The sequence below is a fragment of the Lepisma saccharinum genome, chromosome 1 (genome assembly GCF_977018435.1).
Source record: "Lepisma saccharinum chromosome 1, izLepSacc3.1, whole genome shotgun sequence".
Classification (NCBI taxonomy): domain Eukaryota; kingdom Metazoa; phylum Arthropoda; class Insecta; order Zygentoma; family Lepismatidae; genus Lepisma; species Lepisma saccharinum.
In genome coordinates, this window is record NC_139229.1 from 70,393,557 (window position 1) to 70,406,967 (window position 13,411).

The 13,411-nt window shown below is 37.6% G+C and overlaps 1 protein-coding gene across 1 annotated transcript in view; it reads left to right on the plus strand.

The window, feature by feature from the left end:
* The window catches only part of LOC145996355 (uncharacterized), a 151,446-nt gene that overhangs the window by 59,672 nt on the left and 78,363 nt on the right, over window positions 1-13,411 (plus strand). Inside the window, exons 16-17 of the mRNA XM_083132787.1 lie at window positions 3,608-3,820; window positions 12,011-12,168. Coding sequence (XP_082988913.1) covers window positions 3,608-3,820; window positions 12,011-12,168 — 371 coding nt within the window. The remainder of the gene's footprint in view (window positions 1-3,607; window positions 3,821-12,010; window positions 12,169-13,411) is intronic.

The window sequence follows — 13,411 nt, forward strand, 5'->3', positions numbered from 1 at the left end:
TTCACAAATCCTTGTGAGAGTTTAGCCAACCTGAAGAGCTGCTGTGTTTCAATACTAGACTTGCCAATTTTTATGAAACTGTCGTATGCGAACACACACTCAAATGTCCACGGTGCCGTGACTGGAACAGTCCAGCCGACCCGAAAATGGCAAGGCCTAACCAGTTCAATGCCACCCTACTTTCATCTCTACCCCCTCTCCCTGCTTCAAATTCCCCATTTGAAAACCGTCCATTTCCCACGATGCACCCTGTATATATGAAATGTTTATTGATACCGATAAAATTTACCAACGGATCTGATATGAAATTTGCATATGTTCAAAAAGAACATGACTAATTCATTCACCTTAATACAAGTAACCAGACACCTGCATGGTCAAGAATGAAACCACCTTCTTGGTATTGATGTTGACTCTTAAAGGTACACAAGGTACTCTTTCCACATCCACAAACACAGACAGAAAGAGAGGAGGGGGAATGAAAGAAGAGTATCGGTGACCATTCCTGGTTATAGTGCTAATTGTTTGTCAGGATCTTTCCAAGCAACATGGATGAAATAGTAATTTCCTAGTTTTTATATTTAGTAAGCGTAACTTTGTTCCGCACCACGGCTATGTGGTCTAAGTTGCAAGCTTGGGGCTCCAGCTTTGGAACATGCGAAGGTTTGAGTCTCCTGGGGGAATTGTAACAAAGTTCTCTGAGATTTCAGCCTTTGTATTGGACCTGTAAGCACCCACCATCGTGAGGAAATTTGGAAGCTGTGAATGAGTACCATAACCAGGTAATAGTAAACCTACAACAACTGGGGGTTCGTTGTGCTGATCACGCATCACCCTGTAACTGGATGGATGATCTCCCACCTCATGTGGGAGTGAGGCCAGCAGTCGGTATGTAGTCACTGACCCTCATGGGCTGTTATGCCATGTACTGTTATTATTATAATAAGCGTAACTTTAAAATGGTCTTTACAAGTCTCCTTTATTAGGAAGGTTTCATAAATTGTCTTACTAACATTAAGATTATATTGTGTATGTTAAGATTAAATAAAAGTATAATTCAGTCTAAAATAACAGGTGAAGAAGTACATTTATAGGCAATCAAAAACAAATAGTAAGTGTCAGTGAGTCCCCCACAATTTAAAACGTCTTTTTTGTCTTCATCCGTCCATCTGGAAAATGGTGTCTGCAACAAATTACACACTAAGTCATTTACTGGGTTCATTGTACAAACCACAGCTCAACACATGAACACAACACACGATAGGAAACGCGAAACACACACGCAGAACAAGATCTCGCGAGAACGCAACGATTTTGCCACAACCACTGGATGCAATGTTTTCTGTCGATGAGAGAACTGCTGCACCTAGATGGTGACACCCGTTCAATTCCAACGCTAGGTGACATCACCGTTGCCATGACAACCGGCTAAAGTCTTCCGCAGGGGGCGTCTGCTCTTGGTTTGTTTATGCTACGATGAACTCTTCACGTGCGTAGCGCCGTGCGGTGTATTATTTGAGTATTATCATGTGTGTTCTGCTGGGAAATAGTTTAATTTAACAAGCAAATGAAAAATGTCAATATTAATTTGAAAATTAGGTGAAAGCATCTGCACTTGTTGCACTTGGCCAGCTGCCACTGGTGTAATTGTAATTATTGTTAATCGGAAATTAGTCTTTATACGTATTTTTTAGAGTTGCTGCCACACACCATTGATCTTACCATTTGATCTTTCTGATTAAATGCTCCCCTATCACCAACATTACATGACAATATAAATGCTAGAGTTATAATCATTGCTTAATTCTAAAAAATAAAATTCCAAATACCAGGGCGAGTCAAAAATTCGTTCGTTTTTTCACATGGACATTGATACTGGAGGCACAAAGTGTGACATCGGACTTATTCGGCAAAGTATAGGGCATTCTGTTGTATGGTCTTCTGCTAACGTTCCATGAGAGCCACGATCCCACGATGATACCATTCGGCTAGTTTCGAGGCCAATAGCTCACGCACCCATTTCCACAGCATCCAACGTGTCGAGCTGTCGTCCTTGCAGGTAATGCTCGAGAGAGGGAAATAAATGGTAATCAGATGGTATGAGATCAGGGCTGTACAGGGGATGAGGCAACACTTCAGTTCTCTCCATGTGCTGTAGTTTCTGGGTAATAATTCGTGACCAGTGACATGGGGCGTTATCGACCTGCAACAATACTCTCTTCAGATGCATCAATGTTGGGTACTTCTGGAGCATAACATCATGGATCCGCTGCAGTTGTACAGCGTAAAGGTTCCCATCAACAGCACGACCCTCTGGCATGAGTTCCCAGAACACTGGACCATCATAATTCCACTATATGCACAACATGGCCTTCTTTTCAAACCACCGTCTTTAAACAAGTGTCGTTGCTTCTTGCTGTGGCTGCAACCACTGCTTACCACCGGCAGAATATCGTGACAATTCGACTAAAACCTGTCTTCCCATGGATTTTGCAGCAATTGTTGAGAGATCAAGACTCGTCATTCAGCCTGTGTGGGGAACAAGTCAAGGCTGTCAAGAGACAAAACCCATTTGGTGAAGGGAGCAAACCACAGTTCTTTGGGGAGATCCAACTTGTCGTGCCAGTTGCCGTGTACTGATGCTTGCATCAACTGTCATGTGCCGTGGCAAGGCATCTGAATCCATGGCACCCGGTCTCCCACATCGGATCATGTCTTTCACACTCAAGACGAGAACCGCTTGAACCATTTCTGTGCTGTCCTAATGTCCACTGTGTCCTTGCCTTCCACCACACAAATTTTGCTCGTAGCACTCTCAGGTTTCACCCCTTTTTTTCAATAATGTCATAAGATACACACTGCGAATTTGTCTACCTCCATGGCAAACCATCGTAATTGCACTGTGCCTTGTTGAAATCCATTGTACCTGTGTGAATGTATGTACCAGGTGGCGTGCTTGTTACATGTCCACCGTGAGGTGCTCACTTGGCTTTTCAGGCTTTTTCTCCGGCTTCACTGTTTCCCATGTGAAAAAATGAACAAACTATTGACTCAACCTGGTACAGATATAACAAGTGCGCTTTTTCCTACTAGAAATCAGGGTTTAAGGGGTGATACTTTCCAAAGACAACCAAATGTTAACCTCCCTCCCATGTAGTACACCCTGGACTGCAGTTTGCAGACTAGCAAGACTGGTGTCTGGACTCTCAGACAGCATAATCCTCCCTGGTGCTTGTATTGTGTCGTCCACATGTGATTGTACACTCCTGTTCAGATAAAGTGGCACATACTTCAACTGTTCAACCCTATACGAAGTGCCACTTTATGTGAACTGGAGTGTACCTTCATCCTTATCTTATCTCCATTAATCTTCATCTTCCCAATTAGTCCAAAGTGGCAGAAAAGCAAGAGAAATAAACTAACTCAGTCAATCAATTCTACTAGAAATCATGTCAACTTATGCATGTAATATTGCAATGTGTAAAACCCTACCTTTTAGTATACGCATTTAATTTTCTTATCTTTAATATCCTCATGGTATTTGCAATCCTTCTTTTTCGCATTAGGTGTGCTTAAGTGTAGTATTGCTTGTTGTTGGCTATTGCAGATGGAAATCATGTACAAGAACAACATTAGAGAAGAGAGATACCTTGGTCCTGGCACTCACTTCAATGTCTTGGAAATGATTTTTGAGTTGCCAGGGTTCACCAGCGTGTGGACCAAGACACACTGTGAGATGTTGAGGATCAGTTACAGCCATCTGACCTCCTGCTCTTCCACTTTCCTGCACGAGCTGGAGGAAGTTGTGCATTATTTCAAGGTACTGTATGACAAGGTAGTAAATGTTCGGTTGATGGTGGGGTTCCGAGCAGAAATTCAAATACAAAAAGTTTTATGATCAAATATATGCCTAAACACATGATTCTCACTTCAAATTGTTTGAAAGCAAGATATTATTTTTTCTGGGAGTTGCGTCCCAATAATGTATTCCATACGGATCTCCATGGGTGGCAGAGGGTAAAAAATTGTAGCGGTTGGAAAAACAACTACATCTGAAATAAAATAAGCGAGAAGAAATATGCGTAGCCAATGGTGAAATAATTAAAAAGCTAACATGATAAGTTAGTAGAAGCTGTAGGCGAGTGGTTAGTGTTACGGCTTCACATTCTGAAGGATGCATGTTCAAGCCTGGTTAGGGAAGTTTTTTTTTTTTGTTTTTTTTTAATTAATTGCCAATGGGGCTCCAACATGTGTGTATTTGAATCTGTATTTAGATAGTAAACTTTTAATTGTGTAACCACAGATTCCCGAATACATGGGATGCGGGAAGTGCACACCACATGCATTTTTAATCCATGATTTCACCTGGTAATTTCAAAAACACCTTAGATTTTACCTTCTTAATAAAGTCTTCTTACACTTGTGGACCAAACATAGAGAGAGCTGTCAGATCATACCCACTTTCACTGTGTCTACAACTTGCATGCCTCTATATTTTAAACTAAAGATGATTTCGAGTTTGTTGACACAAGTTTGCATTGTCACCTAATGTTTAATTTAATCTGTATCAAAAGACAGATTGTTCTGGAATCCTAGAATATGGATACGTCGTAAGTTTGTAGAGGGGCAGGAGTGGTTAGGTGATGAAGTTTTTACAGTTCTTAAAGAACGTTTGTATGTAGTTAGGGACTGATGAGTGCAATGATACAAAGTTGATATCTTCTTCGCACACTGCACTTGTTCAACACCTAAAACTACATAATTTTTCAAGGTATTAAGTAACATAAATCATTTATTATTTTAATAGAAACTGAAGGAATATAATATCACTTTATGATATGATAGCTTGACACTGGGCTACCAACAATTCCAACATTAACGTTTACGTCTGTGTATGGATTTAGAGGCTAGATTTGATAGCGTAGCTACATCAGTCAACCACTACGCAAAGAATATAGTCCATGCAAACACTAGTTTTATTGTTTTTATTATTACATTTATTTTATTCATGTTTTATGGTTTCAATTTTATTAAAGTAGTTTTGTATTGAGCAGTTTCTATTTGCAATTTGTATTAAGAAAAAAACCATTTGTCATCAAATATGCAATAAATATTTCACAGACTTACATTAGTTGGCATTATATCATTTAAAAAAAAAGCTGTAGGGGAGAATCAAACCGGGGACCCTTTATTTGGTGAGCAAATATCATAGTGACTGGACCACACCGTCTTTCTTGATCTAATGCTTTGATTCATGTGTTGAAACCATATTGTGCTATTTTATCTAATATTTATAGAAAGTATTTCTAACAAAATATTACAATTAAATTGACGTTTCAAAACTACGAAACATTATGTTTTCTTGTTAACTCTAAATATTGAAAACGATTGAATTTAGAATTTGGTCACAGACAGGATAGCCCATGTCGTGAATGATTCAACAGTCTTACCTACAGAGCTGAGCAAGCACAGTTCTATGATTGGCAAGCTTCGTAATCTCTGCCTGAGACCACAATTCACAGTCAACGCGAAGGTTCTCTCAGCAGTATGACATCATCCTTGGTTGATTTACAATGGCTTGCCAAGGAATTTGTAAACTAGATATATGGGTTGTCATCGTTGTTTCTATTGTTTTAAAAAGAGAAAAACAATCAATTCATGCTTTACCTCGCAGTTATGCCACAAAGGGTTAAGATTTTCACCAATATCTCTCTGTCCCACCCTATTGTTTCCTGTAGGAAGCAATTTAGTTGTGGAAATGCCACATGGAAAAACACATCTCAAGTGGTGTCGATGAGTAATAAGACTTATCAGAAGTGTTTTCATATTCTCCCTCTTATAAATGTCCAAAATCAATAATTCTACTAAATGGAAAATCTGTTCTTCAAGAGATTTGAACCTGCGATCTTCAGACAACTGGGCCAGCTCTTTATCATTATATCACTCGATCAAACCAAGTTGAAAAATTGTCTTAAGAGTTGTCAGCAATCTTGCAAACTTTGTTAACATACCTGCCGTTTGTCACTAGTTTATTTTTACAAGCTGAAATAGAATTGAGGTCTGCCACTCAGAACTAGACTTCTGTGGTAACTTATTCTCTCCCGTCAACTTTAATGTGACAAATTTCATGAATTGTAAATGTTAAGTGGCCACTCTTTGGCAAAAAGAAAAAGTCACTTCACCTACAGTGAATGAGAGGTATTATGTACATGTAATCAGTTTTCCTCATACAGTCGGAAGTCTGATAGAAAAGAAAGGCATTTTCAAATTGCACTTGTTAATAATAGTAACAATGGATATATTGTTTTGTAATTTGAGCATGTCATACCTTCATATGAATACAAGTAAACAAAAAAGACAAAACTGAAGCAACATGTGAAGTTTTGAAGAAATGGCACGTTAACTGTTGCCACATGGAGGTGGTAAAAGCTACCAGTCATCTGCCAAATATATAAAGGAGTTTTTTGATTTTTTACTACTTGATAAAGACATTTTTTGAGCATAGGCTTATAGTCTAATCTGTAGTGAACAAACCGAGGTATGGCTTTTAGCTACCATTCGTAGTTTCTGAAATATTAATTTTTATTTTAGACATTACAGAATATTAAATTTCTTGCTGAAAATGCATTTGGCATTAGTGCAAATATGAGGAAAAACAGCCTCTGCATATAAGGGTTAATGAATGTAATTTTTATCAATTTTGCCTATGATAAAGAAATTGTGTATTTACAGGGTGGCGACAGACTGGAAAACCGGGAAAAGTCAGGGAATTTGAGGTGAGAAAAAAAGTCAGGGAAATGTCAGGGAATATCGTCTTCATTGACTTCGAACACTCTTTTGACGAAAATTGTTATAACTCAGGCACTATGGGAGCAATGTACTTCAGATAACTTTTGTTTTGCAGCTAAAACATCATAGCATGCAACCGTGTACAATTCAGAATGCCAAACCGAGGAAGGAGGTTTGGGGGGCGCGACCTCCGAATTTCAATGAAAAAAACATAAAAATCTGGAGGTTGGCCCCTCTTCTCCCACTATTTGGGAAGAAGGCGCGAACTTTAGTATTCTTTTCAAAGAATGGACATTTCTCAAGAGAATGAAACATGTTTCATATTTCTTGGGTGTCATACAAGTTGAATAATAAGCCAAAATGTGATTTTTTTTTTGATTTTTTAAAATTTTTTTTTTACGAAAAATAGGTAATTAGCATTTTTGGAGGAAAATTTTTATAACTCGGGGTTACTATGGGAGCAATCTACTTCGGATAAGCTTTGTTTTGCAGCAAAAACATCATAGCATGCAACCGTGTACAATTAAGATCGCCGAACCGAGGAAGGGGGTTTGGGGGCGTTACCACCGAATTTCAATAAAGAAACAAAAATCTGGAGTTTGCCCCCCCCCCTCTCTCGCTGGCAAGTGCATGCTCCCAACCTCAAATTTACTGCAACACTAGTATTGCAATGAAATTAACGCCACTCTCTGTCCTGTCTGTTTAAACTCATGAGAGATGGTCATTAATCTCTCACTGAGTAAGATTAATGTCCAATATTATGAAATAAAATACTAATAATAAATACGTAAATATTTTAATATCATATTTACTCGAATCATTCAATCATAAAAGCAAATCACATTCTTCAAGAATTGACTTTTCTCTGCCAGCCCTGCTAAATTTTCACTTTCCATCTACTGATTTATACGAGGGGTGACCAGAAAGTAATTTCCGATTGATTTCTCGCAAACGCCAAAACCGTGAAAAATGGTAATTGCTGCGAAGTTATGTTTAGGAATGTGCAGTGATGTCTGGACACATTTTTCGCCCTTTCTAAATATCGAAATAATGCGAATTTGGCATAAAATGCGAATTGTTGGCGTTTTTAGCAATTTTTTAAAGAAATGTCCTAAAACAACGAAAAATTTCATGAAATTCAACATTCTTGTCTTTTCTAGGCCATGTTTGTATACATAGAACATGCAAGTTTTCGAACATTTTACTCAAGAGTAAACTATAGGGTTATACGTACATGGAATAATTCCGACAGCCACATTAAATCATGTATTTCCCACAATTTTTTCAACTTCTATCAAAACAATTTGCATCACAGAGCAAAGTGGCGGGGTTCTAACAGGAGATCGAGTGTGTATCTACTATCTACTGTTTTGAATTACCAAGCTAAGTGCGCTCCATCGGAATTTGTCGAGCGAGTAATAATGTAGCTCAGTCGTTAGGGCGTCTGACTACTATGCAAGACCCGGGGTCGATCCTCTGTGGGGGAGAACCGGGATGTTTTGCACCTATTCAAACTGCTCCGGCACCCACCCAGCATCATATGAAGCTGGTACCTTGAGGAAACTTTGAGGGATAAAGGTAGCCAGGAGCGTGGTGCTGATCACATCACCCCCACCTTTAGCCGTGATCAAGAAAGTGTGGGGCCCTAACTCCACACCCTTATACACCTTCATGAAAAAGTGCAGGGGAGCACTTTTCTTTTACTTCCTGAAAAATCTGTTCCAACATATCAAACTGTCACGAAAATACGTAGACCATGTGATCTACAATTTAAAATAATCGTTTAAATGCACAATGGAGTATTAAGTTTCAGTATATTTGGCAGATAAATGTTCTAAAACAAAAACGCGAATTTTGGGAAACGTAATACTGACAAGTCAAAAAAAGGTAAAGGTAAAGTGCTCCCCTGTGCATAGCACCATGCCATGAAGGCGTATAGGGGGTGTGGGGGTAACGCCCCACACTTTCTTGATCCGGTCGTGAGCGGTGGTGATGTGATCAGCATCACGCCCCTGACCGCCTTTACCCCCCAGGGTTTCCCCCAGGTACCCATGTTATTCGACGCTGGGTGTGCGCCGGGGCCGCTTCCATCGTTAGAAAAGTTCCCAGATTTGAACCGGCCGGGGATTGAACCTGGGACCTTTAGAATGGTAGTCAGACGTGTTACCGACTGAGCCACCAGATAATGCTAATTTTTGGTGCCATAATATATCAGTATCTGTCACGTGAGATTGATTGATTTTAATTTTTTGGGTGCGTCGCTACTTATGGTCATTACGCACTCTTCAGTATAAACAGGGAAAATTCCATTATCTAAAATCCTTACCTTAAAATTAAAAAAAAGCAGTATGGAAAATAACTGTCCCAAAAGAACTTTCAAGATACCAAACTCTCACGAAGAGGCGTAAGCCATGTGACTTGCAATTTGAAACAGTAGTTCAAAAACACCATGGAGGAATAATTTCAGATATTTGCCAGAAAATGCGCTAAAATGAAAATGTGAATTTTGAGAAAAATAACACCGTATAGTAAAAAATAAAAAATAAGAAAATAATACACCAATTTGAAAAAAAATAACAAAATATCAAGGTCCCTACTGAATAGGCATAAATAAAACTAGAATATCAGTTGTAATTTATTGCATTAGTAACAGTGAGTCTTAACCTAATTTTCGGCATAATCACCACCATTATTCTGGCATTTGTAGTAGCATGGCACTAAATTTTGTATGCCCATGGTATGTGTGTCGGACAGCAAAGACTGGAACTATCTCTACCGCAGTGTAGCTGTCAAATCCTTGCCCTGCCAGAAACCTTTTTAGTGTAATGTACCGACTTTCATCTCTTTGTTTAAGGCCAGGGCTGTACAGGGAGTGGTCCAAGATCTCTCACCTGAAGTGATGCAAAGAGCCCGTGTGTACTCAGCTGTATGGGGTTGTGCACATTTGATTGGCCTTCCATGAATTGTCTGAACCATCGTCTGACCATACACGATGTCCGGCTGCACACCTCACACAATTGCTGGTGGCTCTGTGCCAAATTCTGAGTGTGCATTGTAGGCTAGTCTCGGTGGGAGACTGTATGATAGCTGCAATCGTTAACCTAGAACTGTCCTAAAACGGCTGCATTTCAACTGTACCAGATTACAGCTACATGCCACTTCTTCCTGCCTGCATGGGTGTGTGTCTATCTCTGACCACCAGTGCTGCGTATAGGCACCATTGGAGCTTTTTCAGGATGCCTCTCATATATGAACTTTCAGAAGCTTTTATTAATAGTGTTTTCCTGTTTTAATGTATGGTTAGCTAAATCAGGTACCTATACAATGCAATTCTATATATTCCTTGCGTTAAATTTCTAATACCTACATACCCTTTTCGTCAGCATTAATGGTATAACTGCATGTTGTCAGTTTCACAGTACTTCACTTGGATATACTGTACTGATAATGTAAGGAAATATGACACTTTATTTTGTTCGATTCAATTGTTTCACTTATATGCAAGAGTTAAGTTGTTTGCTTTACAGAGAAGAGAGCTTTATGCATTGAAAAATGAGTCTGCACTCATGGTTCTTGCAAGCAGAGGGTTCCAAACCTCAGTGGAAATATCAACATATAATACCGAGAATGTATAAGGAGACTGATAAATTACAAATTGTATTTCTTAATCAATCACTCTTCACTCTAATTTCATTTACTCGTAACTTTAAAAATAATCAAGTATTTTATTTTCAACTTACTGCGTATGACAAAATTCCGTAATTCTTCCCTAGCTTGTGAATTCTAATAATTTTCCAAATTCACTATTTTGCAGTTTGAATTCAAATCATAGAGAATAGAGAAATTGAGTCAATTTCATAGAAGATAATATTGGTACTTAACAAATCTATACCTGGATCTGTATGAGTTTATTATTTCAATTTGCAAAAACATCGATTTAGTTTAGTTTGTAATTGTCAGGGAAAAATGTAAATTTTGTCCTGGAAAAGTCAGGGAATTTCATTTCTGCTTGTTTGTAGCCACCCTGATTTAGAAAATTATAATTCAAATCATATTTATTAGGGATGGGACCGATTAATCGGTACTCTATCGGTATCGGCCGATATAGGCATATTGGCATATCGGTAAATTTACCGATTATTTTACCAATCCGATATATCGAAAAATATCTCATAATTTAGTGCAAAATTCTGCCATTTTATTGTAATTTTTATGGATAATCTCGATGCCCTACTTTCTAAAAAAGTAATTGTCTAAATATTCAACTTCTTCTGCACTGCAGTCACCTCGAAACACACATTTATTAAGGAGATCAATGAACATTTCAGGTTCTTCAAGGACCATTTCTAATTTTATATCGGATCGGTAGAATATCGGTTATCGGTATCGGTAAATTTTATATCTGTACTTTATCGGTATCGGCCAAAATTTCATGTCGGCCCATCCCTAATATTTATCTTCATAAAAAAGAATAACAAGACTGATATACAGAAGAACATGAAAATCAGCAGAAATACAAAACATTTCCTGCAGAGTACTTCAATTGCATTTACCACCCTAACTACGAACGATATACTGATGCTGAAAAAAATCAATTGAATGATCTTTAATCAGCTGTAACCCTCGTCCTAAGTTTAATTTGTCTTTAAAGTTATGACATTTGTAAATCCACATATATATGGTGAATAAGAGATCAAGATTTCGGTAAAAATAAACTGGGCATATTTTGGAATCAAAAGCAGTATATAGAATGTCATTTTGGTGCTAAAATGGTGAATATAACCCTAAATTTGATTTTAGAAACTGTACATATTACACAAAATAAACATTTCCCTTCTAATAGTACATTTAGGTAGTTGTCATACTATTAAGTTTATACCTGTGATTCTCTAATATTTGCAGCAGTATTAATAAATTTTCCAAGATTTGGAAAACTCTCAGGATAATTGAAACTTCAGAAAGTGCTGCGTCAGTAAATGAGGGAGTGTATTTTGTGTTTTAAGAGCTTATTTTGTATTTTGCAGTTCATTTTGCTTCATTTTGTCATGAAGCATGTTAGGAAAATGCACATCACATCTTTCAAAAACTTGAAAAATGAACATTAGAGAGTTATTTCACATTTTGCATTTCCATCAAAAATGAAATATGCATGCCTGTAGGCATTTGCTATGTTCTAGTATTAAACAGCCTTTTATTCATACATGTATTATGTCTTTTGTAGGATCCTACAGTTTTCCGTGGCACACTTTCGAAAGAGGTGAAAATGGTGCTGCATGATAAAAAATTTAAGAGAAAATCGTTTGCATCATTTTGGGCAACACAAGAACAAATGTACAAGAAACCTTTTGAGAAATATGGTGCCAAGTCTAGTTGGTTGCGGTATGTTTCTCGGTGCTTATGTAAAATATGTTGTTTATTCTAAACTGCAAATATTTGCAATATTCAGTGTCTTTAAGGAATTTTTAAAGATTAAATGTGACGCAAGTACTGTACATTAAAAATTCAAGAATAACTTGCATGATTAATTTTTACAGTAGGGGAACAATGTGTCTGAAAAGTAAAATTCTGAATTATCTAAATTCTCTGCAGTAAAGCAGATTTAGAAGCTTTTAGGAGCTTTTTATATATTTTTTAGGGCTTAGCTGATTAGATACTAATGCACCACTATTAACCAATGCCAGTTAATAATAATAATAATAATAATAAATTTTGTTTATTCAGCGGGCGAGGTTCAGCCAAGGGCTGCTCTGCCAGTATTACAGCCTTAGATGCCTCCAATCTTCTTTATATTTTGCTCTTTCATTCCAGCCTTGCACTTTCATTGTTTTGAGCTCTTTTTTTGACATCAGATTCTCTCTGGTTTTGTTTGCCTTTTTTCCTCCAGAAATATAATAAATTAAAAAATACAACAATCAGTGTGCTGTTTATAAATAAATAATCATGATGTGTTATAGCTTCAGTGAAATACTTAAGTTCTAATGTAGGTTGAAAAGTTGAATAACTTGAAAAGTGTTGAATCATGTAAGATTATAGGTATAAGTTCAAGGAGAGAGTAGCTGAGACCTGCTTATGGTGGTTAGTGCCATAAAACATAAAAAAGTAAATACAACTCCCATGAGGACAATGTTGTTGTGTATAGTATATGGAAATTGGGCTTGATATCAACTTTACTTTGTTTTTATTATTTCTCTTGTAGTTTATGGATTTTACAAGCACATAAACACAGTAAGTTAATGTATCATTTCAGAAGAACATATGCTTCCTTAATCAGACATTTATTAAATGTAGACCAGAGTGTGAAATCACTGCAGATTGGTGGGGAAGGGGGAGTGCCGGATTATTGAGAGGGTCGGAAATTATGTACTATAAACAGCTATGTCCAGTTCTTCATTGTCACTCTTTCGCATAACCTTCCATTTCCCCAACTCGCTATCCATTTGGGATGCGTACTGTCGAATAACTTCTTCTTTCTTCTTGATGTCATAAATAGTTGCTCGTCCAACACCGTACTCAATATCAATGGCTTTCTGTGAAGAGCCTCGGTTCAACTTATCTAAAATTTCGAGTTTCTGCTTGAGGTCAAGCGTAACGTATTCCCTTTTAGAAACCATATTATGTACTG